Genomic DNA, 23,350 nt, shown 5'->3' with positions numbered 1-23,350 from the left:
TTCTATTCCAACTGCTTGTATTCCTGACTTGGTTATTTATCAGAATACACCAAGGCAGCAAAAGCAACAAAAAAGAAAAAATTTACAAAGTGCATTTGAAAGAATTCAGAATTTAAGTCCTAAAAAGGCATGTCTGAAACTTGAAAACGATAACAGTAACAGCTATGAGGAGCTCACTGAAAATAATATTACTCAGCAATGTTGTAACTGTTCCAACCTCCAGAAAAATGTGAATGATTTAATCACAAAATTATCAGCTCTTGAGAATAAGGTTTCTGTTTTACAGACTGAGAGAAAGCAGCATTTTAAAAACTATCTCCCAGCAAAGAAAAAGATTTAAAAGGAATAGAAAACTAATATTAGAAGAAGTTCAGAAACTGAGAAAAGACATTAAAAAAGTGAATCAAGAAAATGAAAAACTAAGAAAAATGAAAACGTATATTCAAAACATATTTACCGAAACTCAAATAAATGCATTAATGAAAAAAAAGCGAATTAAATGGTCTCCAGACGACATTTCAAAAAGCATAGTAATCAGATCGTTATCCGTAAAGTCATACGACTTCTGGAAAGAAAAAATGGGTATTCCGCTTCCAAGTGCAAGTACACTGAAAAGATGGTGCTCAAGATTCAGTTACATTCCTGGAATTTTAAATGATGTACTGTTATTGATTAAAAAAACTTGCCAAAATGCAACTGACGAAGAAAGATTATGCGTATTAAGTTTCGATGAAATTCATATAGATTCAAGACTCTGTTATGATTCAAAATTGGATCAGATATTAGGTCCTTTTAAAAAGACTCAATTTGTATTGGTTCGAGGACTCATTTCGCAATGGAAACAGCCCATTTATTTTGATTTTGATCGTCAAATGAAGGAAAATCTTCTGTCTTCCATTTTGTTTGCACTTGAATCGTCTGGGCTTCGAGTCAAAGCAATTGTATCTGACATGGGAGGTAGTCAGACCCTTTGGAAAGAATTACAAATTTCAACAGATAAATCTTTCTTTTACAGTCCCAAGTTCAACACCAAAATATGGGTTTTCGCTGATATGCCGCATTGCATAAAGCTTTTGAGAAACCATTTTCTTGATAAAGGTTTTATGCTCGGAAATGGTACAGTTATAAACAAAGACGTTATATATGAAGTACTCAATAAAGATATAGGAGAAATTAAACTGTGCTATAAACTGAAACCCCAATTTTTATCTGTAAAAGGGAACGAGAGACAGAAAGTAGCACCAGCAAAAGCATTATTTTCCTCCACAACGGCTAAAGCAATTATGCATTTGACTGGTAATGCTGCAACAAGTAATTCTTTTTCAATGGTTGATGATTTTTTTGACATTATGAATAGTAGTGTACCATTACCCCCTAGCAATAAGCCTTTAAAAGCTGCTTTCGGCCTAGAAAGCTATTATGAAGTACAAAAAGAAAAATTAAATGAGATTAAGCAAATGATTTTTGATCTCAGAGTATGCGGAAAGAAGACAATACTACCTTTTCAGAAAGGTATTATCATATCGATAAATTCGCTTTTCGGTTTATTTGACGACGTAAAATCTATAAATGTGAAATATATTTTAACTTCAAGACTGACTCAATTAGACTGATGTATTAGAAAGCTTGTTCAGCCAGATTCGGGGTCTAGGGCGTTTTAATGACCATCCGTCTCCATCAGACGTAATAATTCGTCTGAAAAAGTTGCTATTGGCAAACAAATTGCCTAAATTGTCGTTAAATACAAATGCTAATGACTGTGAAGATGTGAAGAAAGTTGAAGCATATTTGACAAAACAGCTGTTGGAAACAGCTTGTTCTTCAAATGAAAAAGCACAAATGTTTGAGTCTTCCTTATACGAAGATGATTTAATAAATTACGAAGACATCTATGATGAATGTACGTCACTTCCTTGGGAAACCGAAATTTATGATTCAACGAAAGATATATCTGCACATGAACAAGAATCGCTCGCTTATGTGGCAGGTTATATTGCATATCGTGTGAAAGATAAAGATCCTACTTTGGGTGAAATATCAAAAAAATTCGTAGATATTCCTAACGACTCAAATTGGATATTTTTATTATCTAAAGGAGGATTAACTGTACCATCACCAGTTTGGATGGAAACGATGATGAAAATGGAAAATGCTTTCCGTTCTTTTCATGGCAGTTCTTTTCGAAAAGGTAGAGGTGTAATTCAGAATCTCATTTCTGAACTTGAGAAACGTTTTCCCTCCGTGAATAAGAGTGCAATTCGTTTATTTTGCCGTTTACGAACATTTATAAGGGTTCGGCACTTGAATAGGAATGCAACCCTTGTATCGGCAAGAAAAGCTGACCAGAAAGCAAATAAATGGATAAAGAGTAATAGAGGATTATCGAACCAAACTATATAGGAAAAAAAATCATGTAAGTTGATTCATATTATTCCTACCAAAAATAATAATTTGAATCATTACTTTGTTTATTATTCACTTAATTTGTGACCTAATTTATGCACGTTTCAGTTATTTATTTGGACTACTATATAAAATATTATATTTATTATATACTAATTTAGACTGCTAAATTTTACTATATAAAATAAACCATGAAATTCTGAATAAACATAAATTAGTATCAGAGCATATACTTTTAAAATGTAAGAATACATGCTATTATTCCAAAATATATAAATACTATTTTAAAATATTTTCATTATTTTTTGAGTAATTGACGTTAAATAATAATACTGATACTGATATTCCATAATAATGCTTTCATAATAGACATTGCAAAAGCTTACAAAATTCTACTACTCATTATCAACGCTAATTGAAAAGCAAAAATGGAAGAAGTGAAATTTGTTTCGTTTTAATGTGTTATAAAATCTATTATTAGCATTAACTAATTTTTAATTAGATAGATGTGTAATGTCTTTAGCATGTATTCTTAAAATGTATTTGCATATTTTTATTTAATATTTCTATAATGCAAATTACTTTGCGACTAACTTATATTTTAACGCAAAAAGAATTCTTCGTAAATGTAGAAATTTACGTATGTTATCGGTGGGTTATTATTTACATATATTTAAAAAGATGATTATGAAAAAGAATTACTACATTTAGGGTACACTCGACCTAAAAAATTAGTTATGTTTACGCATATGTGTTAATTAAAAAATAGTTATGTTTATGCATGTTTTACTTACGTTTTACGCATATTAGAGTTTAACGTAAATACATTTCTAGTTCATATATAAATGCATGTATATTGCAATTTCATGAGCTAAAATCTCGGCTCATACTCGTTATTAAACTATTTTTCAAAGCGTTTTGATTCTCAAGCAAATGCTTAAGAAACTGAACAGCAGAACTGAGCAAGCGAACCCAACTACGTCATCAGTCTCTTTCGCTTTCAGCCGCGAGAAGCTGATGAACTAGCCCTTTAGCCCTGTAAACGAATAGAAAACCGTGGCTTGGTCAGATGAGTCACGATTTCAGTTGGTAAGAGCTGATGGTAGGGTTCGAGTGTGGCGCAGACCCCACGAAGGCATGGACCCAAGTTATCAACAAGGCACTTCAAACTGGTGGTGGTTCCATAATGGTCTGGGCTGTTTTTACATGGCATGGACTCGGTCCTCTGGTGCAACTGAACCGATCATTGACTGGAAATGGATACCTTCAGCTACTTGGAGATCCCATGACTTTTGTCACTTCAGTGTATATATATACGCATAACTAAATTTCGTAACGAATTAATTTATATCATATTTATTTTGTAAATCGACACTACGATAATTTCCTAGTTCAGTTAAAATATTAAATTAAATTTGAATACTTCTATTCGAGTCTCATTCATTATTTCATGTAAAATTTGATTATGTTTAATACAAAATGTATAATAATTTGATACATATAAATTAATTATCTACAATTAAATGCAATAATAAATAATAATTTCTTATTTAAGAGAGCTGAGCAAGATGTTTCTTATTTGATACAAGAGCACAATGACTTATTGAAAAAACTGGAACACGCAGAGTCCTTAAATATTGAACTGAGAAAAGAAATACGTGTTCTAGGTCTTGAACTTTACATGATGTATCAGCGGGATGCCCATAATTCTAATGTCATTGATAATCTGCACGTATGTAATGTTCTTTTAGTTTTAAAAAACGTAAAGTTTTGTATGATATTTTTGAATTCACGTTACAAGTTCTGTCTTTTATAAGAAATTCGTGTTTCAAATTGTATATGTTCTGCTGAAATTGTAACATTTAGAAAATAATTAGCATGTAATTTTATTAATAATTCGAGTAAAATGTAGTATGATTTGATCCTGATAATACTTCCTTACATTAAGTTTTGTTATTTACTTTATTACTGGGTTAAAAATTTACTGGCATATAAAAATCGCGTCTCAAAACAGAAACACTCTTTTAAGTTAGAAAAAAGAGGAAATATCATTTATTATTCATCATAGCTTAGTTTCTCGAATATGTTTCGTTGTTAACGTCTACGGAAGTAGAAAGATTTGCTCTCCCAAAGATTTGCTCTCGAATACGTATGCAGGGCCATCTTAATGCATGAGCCCACTGGGTACTTGCCTGGGTCCCCGGGAGTATCCCATGTTAATCCATTTACATATCATTTCCGTGAATGCTGTCGTAGGGGTGCCAGGACACAGGTTTGCCCAGGGGACCCGCTGTTACGACGGCATTGGTTGTCTGAGCTTAACAGAAAGCATGTACTTAACAAATGTGCAATTTAAATCAGAATGAAGTCCGAAAGCTATGCTACTTACAGTGGAATGTTGCTGCTTAACAAAATTCCTTTTCTTGGCATTCATTATAATGAGCTGCTTTGTTTATTTCAACGTGTAAAGTAAATAAAAACAATAAAAGCCAGTTTATCTTAGGCAATTCTCTACGAAAGTATTTAAGACAGATTACCTCGTGGGACTTAGTTCGCTGTGCTTTGAATATTGTACTTTTCTGTCACCTCATGTAAATCGTTGTCGGGTTGGTAGAAAGAAATATATCAGCGAAGTATTTCCAGCTACTACTTTTGCAAATCGATTGCTTGAAAAAATATTGTCAAGTTATGTTAAATTTATTTACCCTTAAATAAATGACAGCTAGTTTTAGAGAGGAGAATGAGGAAATAGTTCATAGTCAAATTTGATAGAAGATTGCATTTAATCAGTGATAGATTTGTCATTGTTGTTGTGGCATAGTCCGTTGCTGAATTTTGCAATGCACGTATTATGTTGAGACATATAGGTATGCCTTACATATCTGTCTGGAATGGAATGGATCCATAAGCTTATGGCAAAAGCATGTAAGAGCCATCATTTTGCTGGAAGAGTACCTTTTTGTAAGACTTTCTAAGTTTAGTGGTTTAATCCAATCGGTCGCTGATGGGCCATCTTTTAGTTTCAGTACCGGCTGGAAAAACCCATGGAAGACTTTGCTTTTGTACCCATTCAAAGTAGTTTAGCTATTTAAGTTTTGCATGCATAGTTGAGTATAGCTTTTTAACGTTCCTTGTTCAAGTGACATTTGTAGTGGGTGGTGGAAGCGTTATTTGAATTAAGTAGTGAAACTCCCAGGTGGCATAGGCTGAGGAAAATCAGCCCGTGCAACGAAGAAATTTTCCTTTGACAGCAATAACTATTCGGGTCCTGAGATATTATTACTCCTGAGAAGTATTGCAGTATGGGACATTTTTATTTTATCCTAGCTACAACAGTGCATGCGCTCAGTTAATCTGATACACGATGGGAAAAATCTTCAAGAGCATTTAGTTTAAGCTAGAGCGATTAGCCTTGCTTTTCCACTTATATACATTCTTCGTGTATTGGATCTGACTTCCTTTTGACTTTTGATTCTGGAGACTTTTCAAATGCGTTTTCAAAGATGCGAGTTCGACGGGATAATCGAACAACTTGGTAAGACAATACAATGCAAATACAAGAATTAAAAAGTGAAACTGAAACACTTGGCGAATACCGCAGTGCAAATTTCATACGCCTTCGCCTGGGAATCACAATTTCGAATTTTATCAGTAGCAACACAAAGCGAAATTTGAATTTTAAATGAAACTTATTTTGTAGGCCCTAATTTCAGATATTAAGAGTGAATGGACATAAACGGATGATATATCGAAGTTCAAAAGAACACGAATTTCCGGCTTTTGTATCTGTTAACAAACTAGCAGGCAGGTCTTTAATGATGCATCTTGGGCCATATTTTCCAGGCTCATATATGCATACCCAGAGAAGTGAAGAACTTTATATATAGTGTAACTAATTATTAGATCTAAAAGGGAATTATCTGAAAAGGATTTGGGAGCGTTAAAAGAATCGTTGCCAAAATAATACATAATAGAACGAACATTTAAACTACTGCAGAATTTAGTCTTTTGAACACTGTACAGCCATTATGTTATTTTTATGCTGGAAACAAGAAAAATGTGCAATGCCCTTACCGGCACTCGAACCTGGACCGGCCGAATACGCACCGAGTGTGCTACCGTTACACCACGAAAGCATGATTGAAGGAGAGAGAAAGTATCTTACCTTTTAAAAGGGGATTGGGGATTAGAGGAACCAATCGCCAAATCCTGATAGTGACGACTTCTTGTCCATCAATTTTTAATCCAGGCGCAACTGTAGAATCATTAAATTATTTTGAAGCAGGAGACAAAAAATGAGTAATGCCCTCGCAGGGTCTCGAACCTGGGATCTCTCGAATGCGCGCCGAGTGTGCTACCTTTACATAAAGAAGGCATGCTGCAAGGAGGAGAAAATACCATATAACTCGCCCATTTCTGTAAAACTGGAGGAGCTTCACACAGGCTTAACCTGTTCTCAGCCTAAACACCAGAGCTAGCTTTTCAGGTAAATAGCTGAAAGATGGTCAGCCACCCAATATCGTCACAGCCTATTTTCGATGCTGTTGAGGACTGGAATTCTGTAAAGGGTACTCAGTGGTGATTCCCCAAAGAGTTCGGCTTTTGCTTACTTGACAGTGAGACAGCACAGCCCTATTATAGTACAATGATTCTTTTGTAGCCAGCTTTTGCAGCATGTAACGCCCTAATGGAGGGGAAAAAAATCTGAAAGCTTTCAGATTTTATATTACGCCCAAAGGAGCGTTTTTTTTCACGCTAGAGATAAAAATATTTTATTCCGCAGTGTGCTGTCACTGTTCGCATTGAAACCATTGAGTTTCTTAATCAAAAAGTTTAAAAAATATGCAATAGATAATAAAACAAATTCACAGTTCAAGACTGGGGCTTCCAGGTGCTTATATTCGAGTGGAGAATTACGTATTCAAAATTCGATAGCTCGTATCATTGTTTTTAGTCCAAAGGGGCTTTGTCCCTGAAGGAGTATTGCTTTCGTTTTGCGATTTTGCGTTGAATCATTTTAAATGTCCGTTTCACTTTTCAAACTGTTGCCACCAAATGTTAGAGTCTCGCCTTATATTTGAAGAAATTAAATAATGAAAAATCTGCATATTTCTTGCATTTTGATAAAACAATGGCACGTAGAGCCATCGAATTTTGAATGACGTAATCCTCCTACGAATATGGGCATGTGGAAGACCAATATTAAAATTTGGAATTTGTTTTATTATAGATTTCATGTTTTGTAAAAACTTTAACGAATTTTTGAGTCACAAACTCAACGATTTAAAAGCTAGCAATGGCAACACTCTACGGGGGGGAGGGGAACTTTTTTATCTCCAGCGCGCGGAACTGTGTTTTGGAAATTCTAAAGATATGCTTATTTTAAAATTATTTTGCGACATTGCTATTGAACTGAAATTTATGGTTTAAGTGCAAAAAAAACATGATATTTAATAAATAAAGGTAATACACAAAACGTTAAAAAACGTCCCTTTGGACGTAATTTAAAATCTGAAGCTTTTCCGGTTTTTTTGGATGGAGGGCAACGCGAGAAATATACTAGGCACATTCATGCAGATGCTTCATTATTTAATTTCTTTAAATATAATACAGGACGATAATATTTGGTGACAACAATTTGAAAAGTGATATAGCGATTTGACGCAAAATGCCATTTCGAGAATAATAGCACTTCTGGGCTAACATCCCTTTGAACTAAAAATCTGAGCCCTCTACTTTTTAAGTTGTGAGCAGCCCAAGAGAAAAGATGATTTTGTAGGGGTTAAAGATTAACTGTTCAGAAATATAAACACTAATTTATAGTTTACCAAGGTGAATAACGCATAATAGAATACTTTTTTTTCAGAAAAAAATTTATGAATGTTTGGGTTCTTACTTTTTTCTCTGTTTCTCTACTTTTTTTTTTTTTTTTTTTTTAAGTCAACTACGTTTTGATAGAGGCCGCTTAGACGGTATACTAATTAGGGCAGCCGACTGCGATACCAAAGACCTTGGGTTCGAATCCCGTAGAAGGTATGGTTACATTTGTCTGTCCTCTCATGTGAGGCAAAGGTGGCCCACCTATTAAGTCTCTCCAAAATAAAGTTACCATCGCTTCTGGCATTAGTGGCGAACGGTCTGTGGACGGTTTAAGCCTGCCATTGAAAATAATAATAATAATAATAATAATAATAATAATAATGGGGTGAAACTTAGAGGTTCGCTTTTGGCATCAGTTGATTTTAATCAAGCATTGCTGCTTTTGGGGATAAGGATTTGTACGAAAATTTCCTTTCACTGGCATAAGTATCGGGGCAAATAAATAAATTTGTCGAGAAAAAAATATGCCATGCAAAATATAGGGTTAAAAAGATTAACAGAGATTTTTATATAACACTTTATTATGAATTTTATATGAAATTTTCACCAAAATATGGTATCTTTATCATTATTATTTATGATTTCCAAAAACGAATAAATAACTGCTCAAGTTACAAATTAGCAGTATTTTGAATTTTAAATTATTTTTTTAAAAAACTTATGTACTTATCTGTTAAAATTCATGTACTTATCTATTAAAATTTACATTGCTTAACAATTATTTGATTAATCTTTTTTATAAAGTTGTATTGGTAGTTTTGAATGAAAAATATAGTCTAAAAAATAAGTAAAGGGGAGATTAATAACTGAGTAAGGTTACCTATATTGAAATTGTTTAATTAATTATTTTCTTTCACTTTGTTAATCTAATATTTTTTAACAATAACTAAATATTGTTTTGTTTCAATTATTTAAATACTTTTAATATAGGTAACCTCGTGCAGTTACTCATCTTTCCTTTTCTAATATATTTAGATTATATTTTTCATGAAAACGTGCCAGTGCAACTTCATGAAAGAGATTAATTAATAATTTTTAATAGTTAAGTACATACATTTAAAATTATGATTAAGTTTCCTTCTTGCATTTTTAGGAAAAAAAATATTAAATAATTCAAAAAATATAAAATACTGAGGTAAAAATATTTATCGTTTCTTCTTGCGCTCACAAATCATTAAGAGAATATGCAACTTTTAAAGGCTGAAAATTAGATGTCTGCAATGTTATCATCATGTGATTATTTGTAGGTGCTTTATTTTTTTACCACGTTATGTTTTACGAAGATGTTTTAAAATGGTGATGCTTTTGAATCGCTTTGTTTTCGACGACACGTGTGAAAGCTTTTTTTTAACTTTTAAAAATGCATAATATTAAATAGGAAACTTATTATGTATCATATTATTAATTGAAAACTACTTAAGCAAAGTGTAAAAGTTCGAAATTAGCTAAGATACCTGATTTTGATAAATGAAAATGAAATCCTAACAATACATGCAGAAATTCTTAAGCAGAGTACTTAGAAGAGGGAAGTAAGTTAATTGTTTATATAGATTTTTTTTGTGAGAGAAAAGCAGAAATAAATTAGAAGTTGTCACATATCAGAAAATTAATAATCAGAATACAGATTTCAACAAAGATATCCAAGTTTGCTGAAATTTAATTCTATCTCTGCTACACAATTTGCATGCTTGCCAATTTTTCTGAAACATAATTTTTTATGTTTTACTATTTATTATTTGCTGTTTTATTTTTAGTAATTCATTATCATTAAAGACTTACTGGGTTCAATTTAAGTATATGCTCAAATTTGTTTTTCAAGACAATCACTGTTACCGTTAAATTGACGGATTAGATAGAGCAGACTCTCTCTATCAGTATTTGGCAGCATTTACATGCACTCTGTTGAGGTTAAATTGTTTGAGAAATTTTTTTTATTTATTTTTTTTTTATTCTGATACTCGGAAATTAGTGGCTTCATATACAGGGTCTATATCAGTACAGCGTTGACAAACATTTTAGGAGAGATAGAGTACACCTGGACGATGGGAAATCACATAGAAATGCATGGTCGGAAACGCTTTCTTGGGGCGGCAGTGACGACACAAAAGTCAAGAAAGAAAGATCACAAACAGTGAGACTATAAGGTATTTCTTCCACTTTCCTAGCGTGCCTTCCTGGTGTAGTGGTTCTGCACTCTGGGCTGGTATTCCAGAGGTCCGTGATTCGATTCCCGGCGAAGGCGGTTGCTAATTTTTCATCTTGCGTGTTTCCAAAAAATCCTAATGTCTCTACAAGACAAAGCAATTTTATTATGCTTAGTACAGCAGAAACCTACAAATAACAAAAATAAACAACGTTCGTCATTAAAGAAGGTGTTCTAAATTACGACCCCGGACAGTGATGCAGGCCTCACTTCTCTGGCGCATGGAAGATGCATGACGCACGGTTCCTGCACCAAGGTCCGGATCGTAATTTCGAACAACTTCGTTGATGATGATAGTTGTCTCTTTATGTTGTTTTTGTTATACTCCGTGGAATAAACATGTTTTCTCACCCCGTTCGTGTCCTTTCTTGACTTTTATGTCGTCACTACTGCCCGAGGAAAGCGTTTCCGACCATGCATTCCTACATAATTTCCCATCGTTTAGTTATATTTGTAACATCGTACATTGCATATTGCTGTACCAAATCTGGTTTATTTTGATAGAATTTTCAAAGAATTATTTTCGGAAAAAAATAAACTAAACGATGAATAACTGTTTAATGGCATGATGTAAGTGTCGTGACACTTCTCTAAGATTTACTTTCATCATTCCAGGTCATTTTATCTGCCGTGGAATTGGTTGCCTCTAAAGAGGTGAATCTGTGCCGATATTTATTTACGTTCTATTCTACATCGGCATTAATTTATGTAAAAGTCTCTTTCAGAGGGGTAGTCTACAGGAAGCGTTTTCATGAAAAGTTTCATTATATTCACTAATTCTTTGTAAGCAGTTTTAATTAAATGGGATCATAAAATCTATTCAGGCACGTCTGTTCATCCAATGTTGAAATTAATTCGCTTTATAAACCCATAATAAGTTTATATTAAAAATATTATTTAAAGTATCTTTTAATAGTTAAATGAAAAAAAAATCTTAAATAAGTCTGACTTAATTTTTCAGTTGGTTGATCACTGTGCAATGGAAACAAATCTGTTAAAATCAGAAGTGCAATTCATGACAAATGTAATAGTGCAAGAAAGCTGTAATCAGGAGCACATGAAAGCCATGCTGTCAGATCAATTACCACTTTTGAGAAGTAAAATTGAAGAGGGTGCAGGAATTATGTGTATACTGAAGGTAATTTTTTTTTATCACTTTGACCAATGTTTTGAAATTTTATCAATAATAAAGATGATGTACAACAATTTCTTAATTTAAATGCAATTCCACACTTGTTTACAAAGAAAATTCTAGGAATATTAGAAAAACCCTTCCACGATCAAATAAATGAAAGAGCATACTTTATTTTGAAATAGCGAAATAATAATTATTGTTTTAACTACACTGAATCTAGGTTATTTTTTGAAAAATGTCACTAATTCTCAATTCTAGGTATAGTTTTCGAATCGGCGAAAAACATATTTGCTCAGTAATTAGACTAAATATAAGAACACTTTAAATTGCTTGTCAATGACGAATTAAAAACTGTTTCAGAAACTAAAAAATATTTTCAAGCTTAATAGAAGTTTAATCTTGAAATTGCCGAAATTATTTGTAATTACAAATGGCAATGAGGAAGAGCAGGCAACTAACCTACATTCTATAACAAAAAAATCGACGCACCAAGAAGGAGTTGTCCGATGGAGACAAAAATTGGTGAATAGGAAGGTTATGTACGGAATAGAAAATGATAAACTTTCAGAACAATTTAATGATTTATTTCAGAGTTAACGAGCAAATAAGGTATAAAGTATCATTAAGTAACGAGCTCAATAAGATGTTGACCCACCTCTAGCCTGGATGCAAGCTGCCAGAAGTCGTGGCAGACTGATAAAGCTTCTAAATAGTCTTCTGAGGTATTTCTTGCCAAATTTGCTACAATTGTTTGGCTAAATCATCAGCATTCCCTGGTAGATGCAGGGAATGCCCTCCCATCATATCTCAGACATGCAGGATGGGATAGAGATCTGGTGATCTGGCTGGCTAAGGAAGTGTTTGACAAGCTGTAAGACAGGTCATAGTAAAACGTGCGGTATGTGGTCTGCCATTATCTTGATGAAAAATAAAGCCAAGGTGCTGCAAAAGGTACGGTAACAAAACAAGACTCAGAATGTCGTTGACGTACCGCTATGCTGTAAGTGTGCCTCTAATGACGACCAAAGGGGTCCGGCTATCAAAGGAAATGACACCCCTGACCATAACTCCTGGTTGAGAGCATGTTTGGCATGCTATAGTGACGGCAGGATCAGTCCGCTGATCTGGGCGTCTCCAGATACGTCTTCGATGATCATCATGACACAGTTGGTAGCGGGATTCATCGCTAAAGACTATACGTTCACAGTCAGCATCATTCCAACCTGATCGAGCCAAGTACCGCTGTAATCTGGCTCGACAGTGTGCAGACGTAAATGGCAGGTGGCGTAACGGTCGTTACGAGCGTAGATTTCGCTCTATCAGCCATCTGTGAATGGTCATGGTGGGCATTCGTGTGCGGGTCGCAAGTCTGATGGTTGATAGTGATGTGACAGTTGATCTGACAATCACTGTCAGATCAATTGTGGCCCTAGGCCGACCGCTACAATCATGACTCTAAAATCTGCCATTATCCACCTATTCTTGCCAGCATTTTCTAATCGCCGCATCGCTTCGACTCACATTTGCCCAGCCTGCCTCTTTCAATCCAATGATACGACCTCTTCCAGACTCTAACAGTTGCTCGTAATGAGCTCGAATCCTGCGGCTACGCATTTTTCCAGTCGTTGAAAGGTATCCTAAATCGCAATGCAACAGAAATTTTTAACAATAGTTCAAGAATAGCTTCTTATCATCTGCTGGATGCGCAGTTCCGATGCGCTGGAGATCGCACTATTCATTCATTGGACACCAAATTTTAATCATTTACATATTTGGTGAAAACAGTTATGCATACGTAATTTCAAAGCAATCATATGATTCCTTCTTGGTGAGCCGATTTTTTTATTGTAGAGTATATTAAATCACAGTCATCATCGACAGCACCAATGCATTATTACAAATGCATGGGCAAGTTATCTGTAGCTCTTCTGAAGAATTCAGAGTAATTTTAAAGTTGTAAAGTCTTTCATGGTCAGATAGCTATATGGGCGTTTTTCTAATAAAAAGTTGTCTGAGAGCCTAAAAATGATAGTCCTTTGGCGGAAGATTTGGCAGATGTATTTTTGAACACTGAGAATAAATATGAAATGATATATAGTCAGGGACGGCATCAGAGTCGGTGGGGCGGAATTTTTAGAATTTCGTGAAGCATCGAGCAAATCTAGGGATGGCAAAACTTTTAAAATTTAGAAAGACACTAGGCAGCAGACTTTAGAACCCACAGAGATTGCCATCAGGTGGAAAAATACCGAGCGCTAGCCCTGTGTATGATGCACTGAGACATAACTGATAAATCTTTTATATTATTATTTTTAATTTCTTCATTAATAGGAAAATTCCTTTCTAATGATGCTTGTCTATGTGACAAGATTAGAAGTATTTCTGATATTTTGCGTACTTGTGGCTAGTTAAAAGAAGAGAAAATAAATGAAAGCTAATAAACATTAAGAGAAAAACTTCTAAGATAAGAAGTAGAAAATTCAAATAATTATGTTTTCATTGTTCTTCCAAAAATTCTCCCTAAAGTAAGAAATTCATCACAAAGGTCTCGTAAAATATATCCATTACGTGTTAATACCATGAAGACAGTTTTCATTTTGTCACATTCTTCTGGAACCTTCTGTAATCGTAGTTCTATAAATCTTGTATTCAAATCCGTCTAAACTTTCCGAGCTGTAATGTCTGAAATCCGAAAGGAAAATTATCAGCATAAAGCTGGTAATTTTTCGGGGGGGGGGGAAATCAAAGAAGTAAAGTGTAAAATTAAATTTATTCAGAAAAATCCAGAATTGTTCTTTATAGCATTTATTGTCTATTTATTTTTCAGATTAAAATTGAGATGGAAAGTAATGTCACTTTATAATATGACAGGAAAAAAATAAAAATTTTGTATTTTTAATTTTATTTCTTAAATATAATTTTAATATATTATCATTATTTTAATGAAATTTATCAATGCTATACTGTTTCCAAAAAGCTGTGGAAATTTGTGAAATAACCGAATAAAAAATTTTGTATAGAAACTGATTTTAAAATCGCCAAAATATTGATAAGTCGTCAAATTTAGACCCGTTTAATAAAGGAATCCAGGCCCCGAAAAGGAAAACGTTCTTCATAATCTAAAAAGAAAAAATTTCAAAATTCTTGTTTTTCACTTCTTGCCCAGAAACTCGAGTATCTAATTCTTATTAGAAGCAGGAAAAAATTCAAACGATAACCAATCAAATACAAATTTGTCAGTTAATCGTCAAAATGTATTCCTCCAAAATGCTAATTCACATTTAAAATGAGAGTCATAATAAACAGATGGAAATATCAGATGATTAAAATTAAGGACTTTCTCCCGATTTTTGCCGAAATTAAAGACTTTTAAAGACCAAAAATCGTTTGCAAAAGACTTAAAGATTTCTAGGGACCGTACGAACCTTGAATACTAAGAAGCAATGCTTTTTTTTTTTTTTTTTAATTATTATTTTAAAACATACAGACTCCCCTTGCACCACATATGTGCAACACGGGGTTTACAGAAGTAAGTTAACTAAAACATTAAAAGTTACATGCATAAATAAAACGAACAAAAGCTGTCTGGACTTCACGAAAACAGATAAGTTCACAGGCTAAGTCATTCCGAACATTTTCAAATCGTTCTGCAAGCATAATCTAGGGCCATCAAATATAGGGCGTAAGAAAATCAAATGTTCCACATACTGAGGTACTTTTTTGAACATTCACATAAATTGTTTGATCTTAGTTGAAATCGAAACAAGTAGCTTGCAAATTTACCGTAACCAGATAAAAACTGAGAAACTTTAAAATTTATAGAGAGGAAAGACTCAATGCAGTCTATGGTAAATGGAAGGAAAGACCTTTTTGGTGATCTCGGCATTACAAGATAAAATATATTCCTCATTCCACTTAGCTAAAAGCTTTGAAAGGACTTCCAATAGCTCTTTGGAATGCTAATGTTGATATCAATGGGTAAATTTAAGGCATCTTTAGCTAAGAAATCAGTTCTTTCATTTCCATAGAAACCATGATGAGCACGCACATAAGCAAAGCGGATATCAATTCCTCTATTACTAAGCAAACTGGAAATTAATAGGATTTCGATAATTAATTTGCCGCAGCTGGTAATACTGTTCAAAAGTTAAAGAGAAGAAAGAGAATCAGAACAAATAAGGTACCTTGAGGATGTTGTCCCATTCTCCTTGATCTATTTGACGGCAAGATAAACACACAGAAGTTCTGCTTGAAAAACCGTGCATTCATTTCGTTTACGCTGTCTAAAATAATGCTTGAATTTTGAAATGATTACGTAGATTTTGAATATGCTGCTTGAAATGAGTATTTCTATAGTTACGGTGACCATATTTTTTCGGAGAAAATAAAGGACACTTGTAACGTGACATGAGGGGGGGGTTATGGTAATTTAAATTCGTGCTCAATAATTTTGTGTTAGGGGTGGGGGTTTGTGCGTTCGTGTGACGTCACAAATGTTAATTTGGGGGTCTTCCAAGGTGTGACAAATTGTGACATGGGGATTGGGGATGGGCAGGGTCAAAATTATCCCAAATATTGCGATCATTTATGGACGCCTCCTGATAAAAAAAAAAAAAAAAACTCCAAAAAACTTAGTAATTCAAAAGGTTTATTAAAACAATAGAAGCAGACATTAATATGTTCAACGAGTTTTAAATAATGTAATATGTAAATATAGGATATTAAATAATTTATTGCTCATACTTTCCAGATGTATGGATTTTTCGCAAAAGTGCCGGTTCACGCTTCAAAAAGTCGTGAAATTCAAGGCAATTCATTTCAAAGTTAAATTTTACAGCTATGCTGGCTTGTAATGTACTAACACTTAATTGGGTTTTGTCACTGGTCCACATATTATTTACTAATGAAAATATTCTTTCGACGGGAGCATTAGTTCCAGGTAGACATAAAGCAAACTCAATGAGTTTACAAGTATTGTTGAAGGCAATATGATTCGCTTTAAAGTGATTAAATATCTCCACCCACCTTAGGTGGCAGGATTTGCTGTTTTGCCTCCATTCGTCAATTTTTTCATTGGTAATGTAATTTTTTACGAGGGTAATTTCGTCAAATAATTCACCGTCGGATATTTCGACCGAACATTGTTCTGATATGAAAATGTAACTTGCCTCCACCTTCGACCACACAGGGACTTCTCGCAAAGTGATCCATTCAAAAACTTCTGCTTCATTGAAACACAAGTCCCAATTGCTTAGATATTCAATGCATATTTGATAAAACGTGCAAGCTTCGGAGATAAACTGTGTAGATTGCATATCTTGCACTTCTGATAACGTTTTCTTTATCACTATTGGAACAAACTTCTCATTTTTTCTTGAATTTAGCTTAGTTTTTAATTCCTTAACAAGTAACGATGTTTCACACATTGAAATATCTTGACCTTCAGCCTTCAAAATATATTGATGAAACATTGACGCTTGATTATGAACAAAAAATAACCATTCCTCTGATAATTCCCCATTGAAAAAAGTTTTAAGTATTGTTGGGCATTTATCCCGATTTAAAAAGTAAGCCTTTAAGGGTTCAAATAGTTGTAAAACTCTATCCAGTGCTGGCAGAAGAGTTAACGATCTTGTTTTACTGTAGCCAAGTAGCTTTTTGTATTGGACCTCTGCCTCATCACAAAATTGTTTCAATATTTCTACTCGTATTGTGTAAATATAGAAATGTGAGTAAATTTTTACCAATACCACTTCAATATCTATCGGAAGGCAATCGACCGCAGTGCTGATGCAATTATTGAATATGTGGGCTGCACAATTAACCCCAATCAATTTCTTTTTGCTCGATTGTTGCATTTTGTATAAAACATTGTTTTTTCCTCTTCTTTGAGAACCACCAAAATTAACATTTGTATTATCCGCGCACAAGGCTACCAATTTCTTGGTGGCCCCAAATTTCTCCAGCGATTCATTGATACAATTTGTCAAAATATCGGAATTTTCACCGGGAAGCTGTTTTATATTCAAAACTTTTACTCTAACTCCAAAATTGGGTAAAAAATATCTGACGAGAATTGTACATAATTTGGTGTTGCCATGATTCGAACAATCAGAATAAATGGTGATATAATTTGTTTCGCTTAGGTCACTTTTGATCGCTTCAAATGAATATGGGGCGAAGACATTGCTAATAATTGATTCCGTTTTTGCCCTTGCGCAAGAATATTTTTCTTCGAAACACTTCTTAATTAGTTTGGAGGAGCAGTCACTAGATCTAAATGAATAATTGTGTTGAACTGAATGATAACACCACGATGCTTCTTTTAGGGCTAACGCGTTTTGGGTGTCATTATCTCTTTTATTAACAAAAAATACATTTAAAGATTTGCTCGTCGAAGCCTGCCTATCCGCAACTTTGTGTTTTGAAGTTTGAAGATGCTGATTAATTGCTGATCTGCCGCTATTTGCAATGTTGAAAGTGGCTAAACATTTACTGCATCTGACATCGCTAACCGATTTTCCTTTTTTTATGAAAGGAAATTCTTCCTGCAATGCTTGGTTGAAAGTGCACTTTCTTTTAGGCGCCATGAATGGTAAAAGTCAAGATTTCTATAAAATTTAGTTAGATAATACCGAAATATCAAAACTGAAAATACAAAGCAAACTTACCTAGGAGCTAGGACCAGAGTAAGTCATAAATTGATTACCGTTGAGTAAACTAAAAGCTGTAAAATACAATATTTGGGTAACATTGAACGAAGGACGTGCCGCGCGCACAAACCGTAGAAGGAGAATGAACACAAAGATTAAAGAAACTAAGCAGTCCCTAGTTATGTGGTGGTGGTACTAACGCGAGAAGCAAGCATTGCTCCGGCCCGACTGCGTATTTGTCAGCGTACGGCTCGACTGGCATTTAGAAAAATACGTTGCGGGTGCTCCGATCTAGAGTTGCAGAAAACCAATTTGAGAAATTTGATTTTGCGACGATTTCTCAAAATAAAGGACAATATGCTTATTTCAGGAAATAAATAAAGTTAGAGGACAGAGCCTTCAAATAAAGGACTGTCCTCTGAAATAAAGGACGTCTGGTCACCTATAGTGCTAATTCTGACACACATGTATTCTTTAATGCGCCTTTTAAACTTATTATAAAATTTTTATTTAAAACTATGGTTTTTCTTATATAGCCTCATGGAAAGGTGCTAAAAAATATGCTTGAGAGCAAAATCCTCGAAAATCATCAGAGATCGTTTAGGTTCAAAAAGTTATTGCGGAGTCTCCTGGAGCACTGTCAGCAAAATAATCAAAATCTGAATGAATTGCAATCAGATATTGCTGAAAAAGAAGCTTGGCTTGATGAAATATTTTCTGATATTGTTTATAAAGAAATGGTAATTTATTTTATATCTTATTTTGTTAATATTAAAAAACTGAAGCTTTGCTTTAAATTATTTAATTAATTATTAAATAATTTTAATTTAACTTTAAATACATTTTATTTTTTGAAGCTTTCATTTTTTTGAAGTCTGTAGAAACCTTCAACTTCCCCTTTAGGAATTACAGTATTTAAATACGTGAATTTATGTTTTATAACAAAAGAAATTAGTTAGGATAACATATATTTAATTCATACAAACTGAATATTAAGGGAAAATTTAATTCAAGAGAATTTCATATAAAAATAGACATAATTGTTTTATCCAAAGTTTGTATTTCTAATTTGGCAAGTTGATTTTTAATTGGAGAAGTCAAATTTTTTAACGTAATTTATTGACAATTAAAACTTGCCAGGTTAGAAATACGATATCAAAAAAGTAATAAATTGTTTTTTAAATGAATGGAAGAACGTTGTGCATTTCTACATCTGTGATTAAAGGAATTGCTATGGAACTTACCATCCGTTAAATCCAAGGTTTTAACTCTTTGTCGGTGAGACCGACTACACCGAACGCTGTTTCACCGGAAATCCCCCTTTTCACACGTTTCATGTTGTTGTTATGATATATACATAGATACATATATATATATACATACATGTTTACATAATGTATGTATATATATGTGTGTGTGTGTGTGTGTGTGATTAAACAAAAAAGACGTAGCAATGTTGTAGATGTAGCAATGACGTATAGAATACTGAAATGTTGATCCACAATGATTAAGAAATTTGGCAGACCAGGCAGGTTTTAATTCCATTTTTATATAAATTCACATTTATAGCCACAGTTTACTTGGCACTCTAATCGTACCTATTTTTCAGAACATTTACATTTTTGAATACTATTGCAATAGGAAAAGAACACAGCGAAATAGTATGCAAACAGCACAGATGTTCAAGCTAAGAGTATTCAATTATCCAGTATGGCAGCTCACCAAAGAGGAAGGTTTTGGTTTACAAAAAGCTCTGTTCTCAAGAGTTTAGGTTCCGAAATAACTATGTCATGAGCGTTACGCAAGCTTTGTGGCCATAGATTAATCTAAGAAATGAAGCAGTCCAGAAATGTTATTATTATTTTTAGAATAAAGAGGAACTAACCAAATTAAAAAAGAGCAATTAAAAAGCTGTTACCAAATTAAATTATAAAGCAGATTTACATATTTTTTTACCTTACATATGTAAGCAAAATAAAGAATATGTAAAAGATATAATGCTCCCTGCTCCTTGACCAGCATTTCTTCTCACCGGCTCCAGTCAGCGTTCGAGCATACATACATGAGGCACCGTATTCTCTCGTATTCATCAAATCTTCCCCTCAGAGGAAAAATAATTAGGTTTTTACACTGCTTAGGTTTTCTACTTTGAATGTCTGGGAAGTATTGCCACGGCAATAGATACCCAGAACAACACAGCAGTATCGGGTGAACTATGGCCGCACACAGCGTCCAAAATATGAAGACCGAGCAATCGTCAGAGCGGCACTCACTGCTCCAGATGCATCATTATCATCGATTGTACGTGCAACTAGTGCTTCAGTGACCGCAAGGACCATTCATAGACGGCTCATAGAAAGGGGCCTGAGGTCACTGCGCCGACTACCATTGACCTCTGTACACCGTTTGCAGTGGTGTCGGGCTCATTCGCACTGGAATGTCACTAACTGGAGTAGAATAGTCTTCAGTGATGAATTCCGCTTTGAACCGAGCCCCGATGATCAGCGAAGGTGAGTCTGGAGACGCCCCGGGCAGCGGTGTGATACCAGCCTGACTGTCTTCCGGCAGACAGGCCAATAACCAGGAGTGATGGTCTGGGGTGCCATTTAATTTCATAGTAGGACCCCTTTGGTTGACATCCGTCACAACTTACAGCCAGCTTTACGTCGACGAAGTTGTAAGGCCCGTTGTGTTGCCCTTCATGTCACGCCACCCTGGGCTTACATTTCAGCAAGATAGTTTCCGCCCCCACACTGCACATGTTTCTACTGCTAGCCTTAATGCTTGCCGAACATTACCTTGGCAAGGTCGCCGGATCTCTCTCTTATTGAGCACGTTTGGAGCATTAGAGGCAGGGCCCTCCAACCAGCTCGACATGTTGACGATCTAACGCGCCAGTTGGATAGACTTTGGCACAATATCCCTCAGGAGGACATCCGCAACCTCTATCAATCGACACCAAGCCGGATAACTGCTTGCATAAGGGCCAGAGATGGACAAACGCGTTACTGACTTTTTCACTTTGTGAAGCTCTATCACTTCAATAAATCATTCAATTTTTCTCAAACTGTAATCATTTGTTTTTCTGTACATGACTTCTACCGATTTTCGTCCCATTCAGATAACTCCTTCTTAATGCGCCGTTTTTTTTTTTTTTTTTTTTTTTTGTCTAAGAGTGTATATTTATATCCACCTAATGTTGTTTTCTTGCCTAATTTTAAATTGTTACATTTCCCTTTAAGTTTTAATAAAGGAATGGAAAATCTTTATTTATTTTTTACACCAATGAAATATATCTAAAACATTTCAAAATCAGAGAAGTTTGAATACCTTTGAATACTAAATAAATATCACATGTTAAATATATTTTTAGGAAAATCACAGGATTTCTGCTGGTCTTGAAGTAACCTCCATGTGGTAACATAATTTATTACTTTTTATTATTCCTAATAATATAATTTTCTTTACAGTTGTACATTGCTGCTGTTTTAACAAATATAATGAAATCTTATGTGAACAACCACATATCAAAGTGGCAAGCATTTTTTAGTACATAAATAAACATTGCCGGCAATTATATGTTTCCTTGAATGGGTATTAGCACATTAGGAAAGGACTTTTGTAAAGTAGTACCTATTATATAATCTAGAAATTCTCAACATGAAGCCTTACATAATTTTTAAGATTACTTTAAATCTGTGCTTCTATTTATAAGCTTCTTTTTACTTCAGCTATTTGCGAATCGATATAAAGAAACATTTATGTGCAAAGAAAAGAAAATCACATTTTGCCTACATTTGGCATAAATAAAAATTAGTTTACTTTTAATACTATCATTCTTCTTGGATACTCTGGTACTGGCGTGATCATATTGGCATTCAGCTATTAAAATAAATCTCACCAGGAACCTGAGATGATACCCTGTTGGGGAGATGACGAAAATTGTTGGGTTCCCAAGTATAGCTCGTAAGGAGAAATCGGATACAGATGAAGGGAAAACAGAGGAGTGTGACTAAACAACTTACGCGGCGTGATACTTATTTAAATGGCAAAAAAGGCGTATCAACAGCTCCGCGTAACAGCAAGGACAGACTCGTAACGTACGCTGGCTAGCAAACACACGCTCTGAATAAACTACAAGGTTCACCCGTTTAAATACTCACTTCCCTTAACTTCTGGCGCAGCCCGCAAAAAGGCCAAAGGGCGACATAAAGTCTGCCAGGAGGGTCGGGCTGTGTCCCTCATATCATATCATATCACTTCCCTTAACTTTAAATTTGCATCCTGGCGAGGAAATGTGGGGGAAAAATGAGAGCTTCAGGAAAGGTGTCAAACTATGTAAATAATTTGTTATGCAAAATAAGGGAAACCTATAAAATCATCTTGCAGGAGCACGAAAGTTTTTCTCTCTTTTTTTCTCAATAATTTCCACTAAAGCTAGTGCAAATTTCAACTTTTGTAGAGGTGATTTGATCTTCTTACACTTAGCGATTTCCAGCGTTTCCTTGAAGAAACTACAACTATGTAATTCAAGAGTTCTCGATCTAAACGTAAGTCGCTGATAGGGGATTAATTGAAATTGTCCAGCGCATACACAGTAGATGTTCCTCAGCTCAGCAGCTCTTGACCATTCTTGCTTGGCAGTAACTAAAGCAAAGCTGTCCTGGTGTTTGGTCCCTTTAAAGTGGCCAAATGATGCAGTTTATATGAGACACACGTCGGTTTCTCATTTTTGGGACGTTCGCAAGGGCCCATCAGATACTTTAGCAAGTTATTACATCCGATTTGGCCATGATCAAAACATTTGCATCTAAAGCACATCACTGACTTTTGCCCTATCCTGATTGTGATGTTGATTGACATGATTCTTTGTAGAATTTTCTTTCTGCATCTGTTCAACGAACCACGGAAAAACACATAGGAAGTATCCTTTCTCTCTGCTTGGATTTCTAGAAAAATGCTTAACATTTATTACAAGAAATTCACTATCACAAAACTTTCGCTAGAATTCTTACTGTTCAGGTTAGCATTTGTCAACGGCCATCCCTAAAGCTCTGTATTGCCATTCTGAAAAGC

General features: G+C 34.4%; 1 protein-coding gene across 1 annotated transcript in view; it reads left to right on the top strand.

The window, feature by feature from the left end:
* LOC118205525 (uncharacterized) overlaps window positions 1-23,350 on the top strand; it is a 59,267-nt gene that overhangs the window by 12,526 nt on the left and 23,391 nt on the right. Inside the window, exons 3-6 of the mRNA XM_085814302.1 lie at window positions 3,959-4,135; window positions 11,448-11,624; window positions 18,811-19,014; window positions 21,648-21,691. Coding sequence (XP_085670428.1) covers window positions 3,959-4,135; window positions 11,448-11,624; window positions 18,811-19,014; window positions 21,648-21,691 — 602 coding nt within the window. The remainder of the gene's footprint in view (window positions 1-3,958; window positions 4,136-11,447; window positions 11,625-18,810; window positions 19,015-21,647; window positions 21,692-23,350) is intronic.

Source organism: Stegodyphus dumicola, chromosome 4 (assembly GCF_044657685.1).
Source record: "Stegodyphus dumicola isolate Sdum_Otavi_A_Nest chromosome 4, ASM4465768v1".
Taxonomy (NCBI): Eukaryota; Metazoa; Arthropoda; class Arachnida; order Araneae; family Eresidae; genus Stegodyphus; species Stegodyphus dumicola.
Note: the sequence above shows the minus strand (reverse complement) of the source record. Positions and strands in the feature narration are given on the sequence as shown.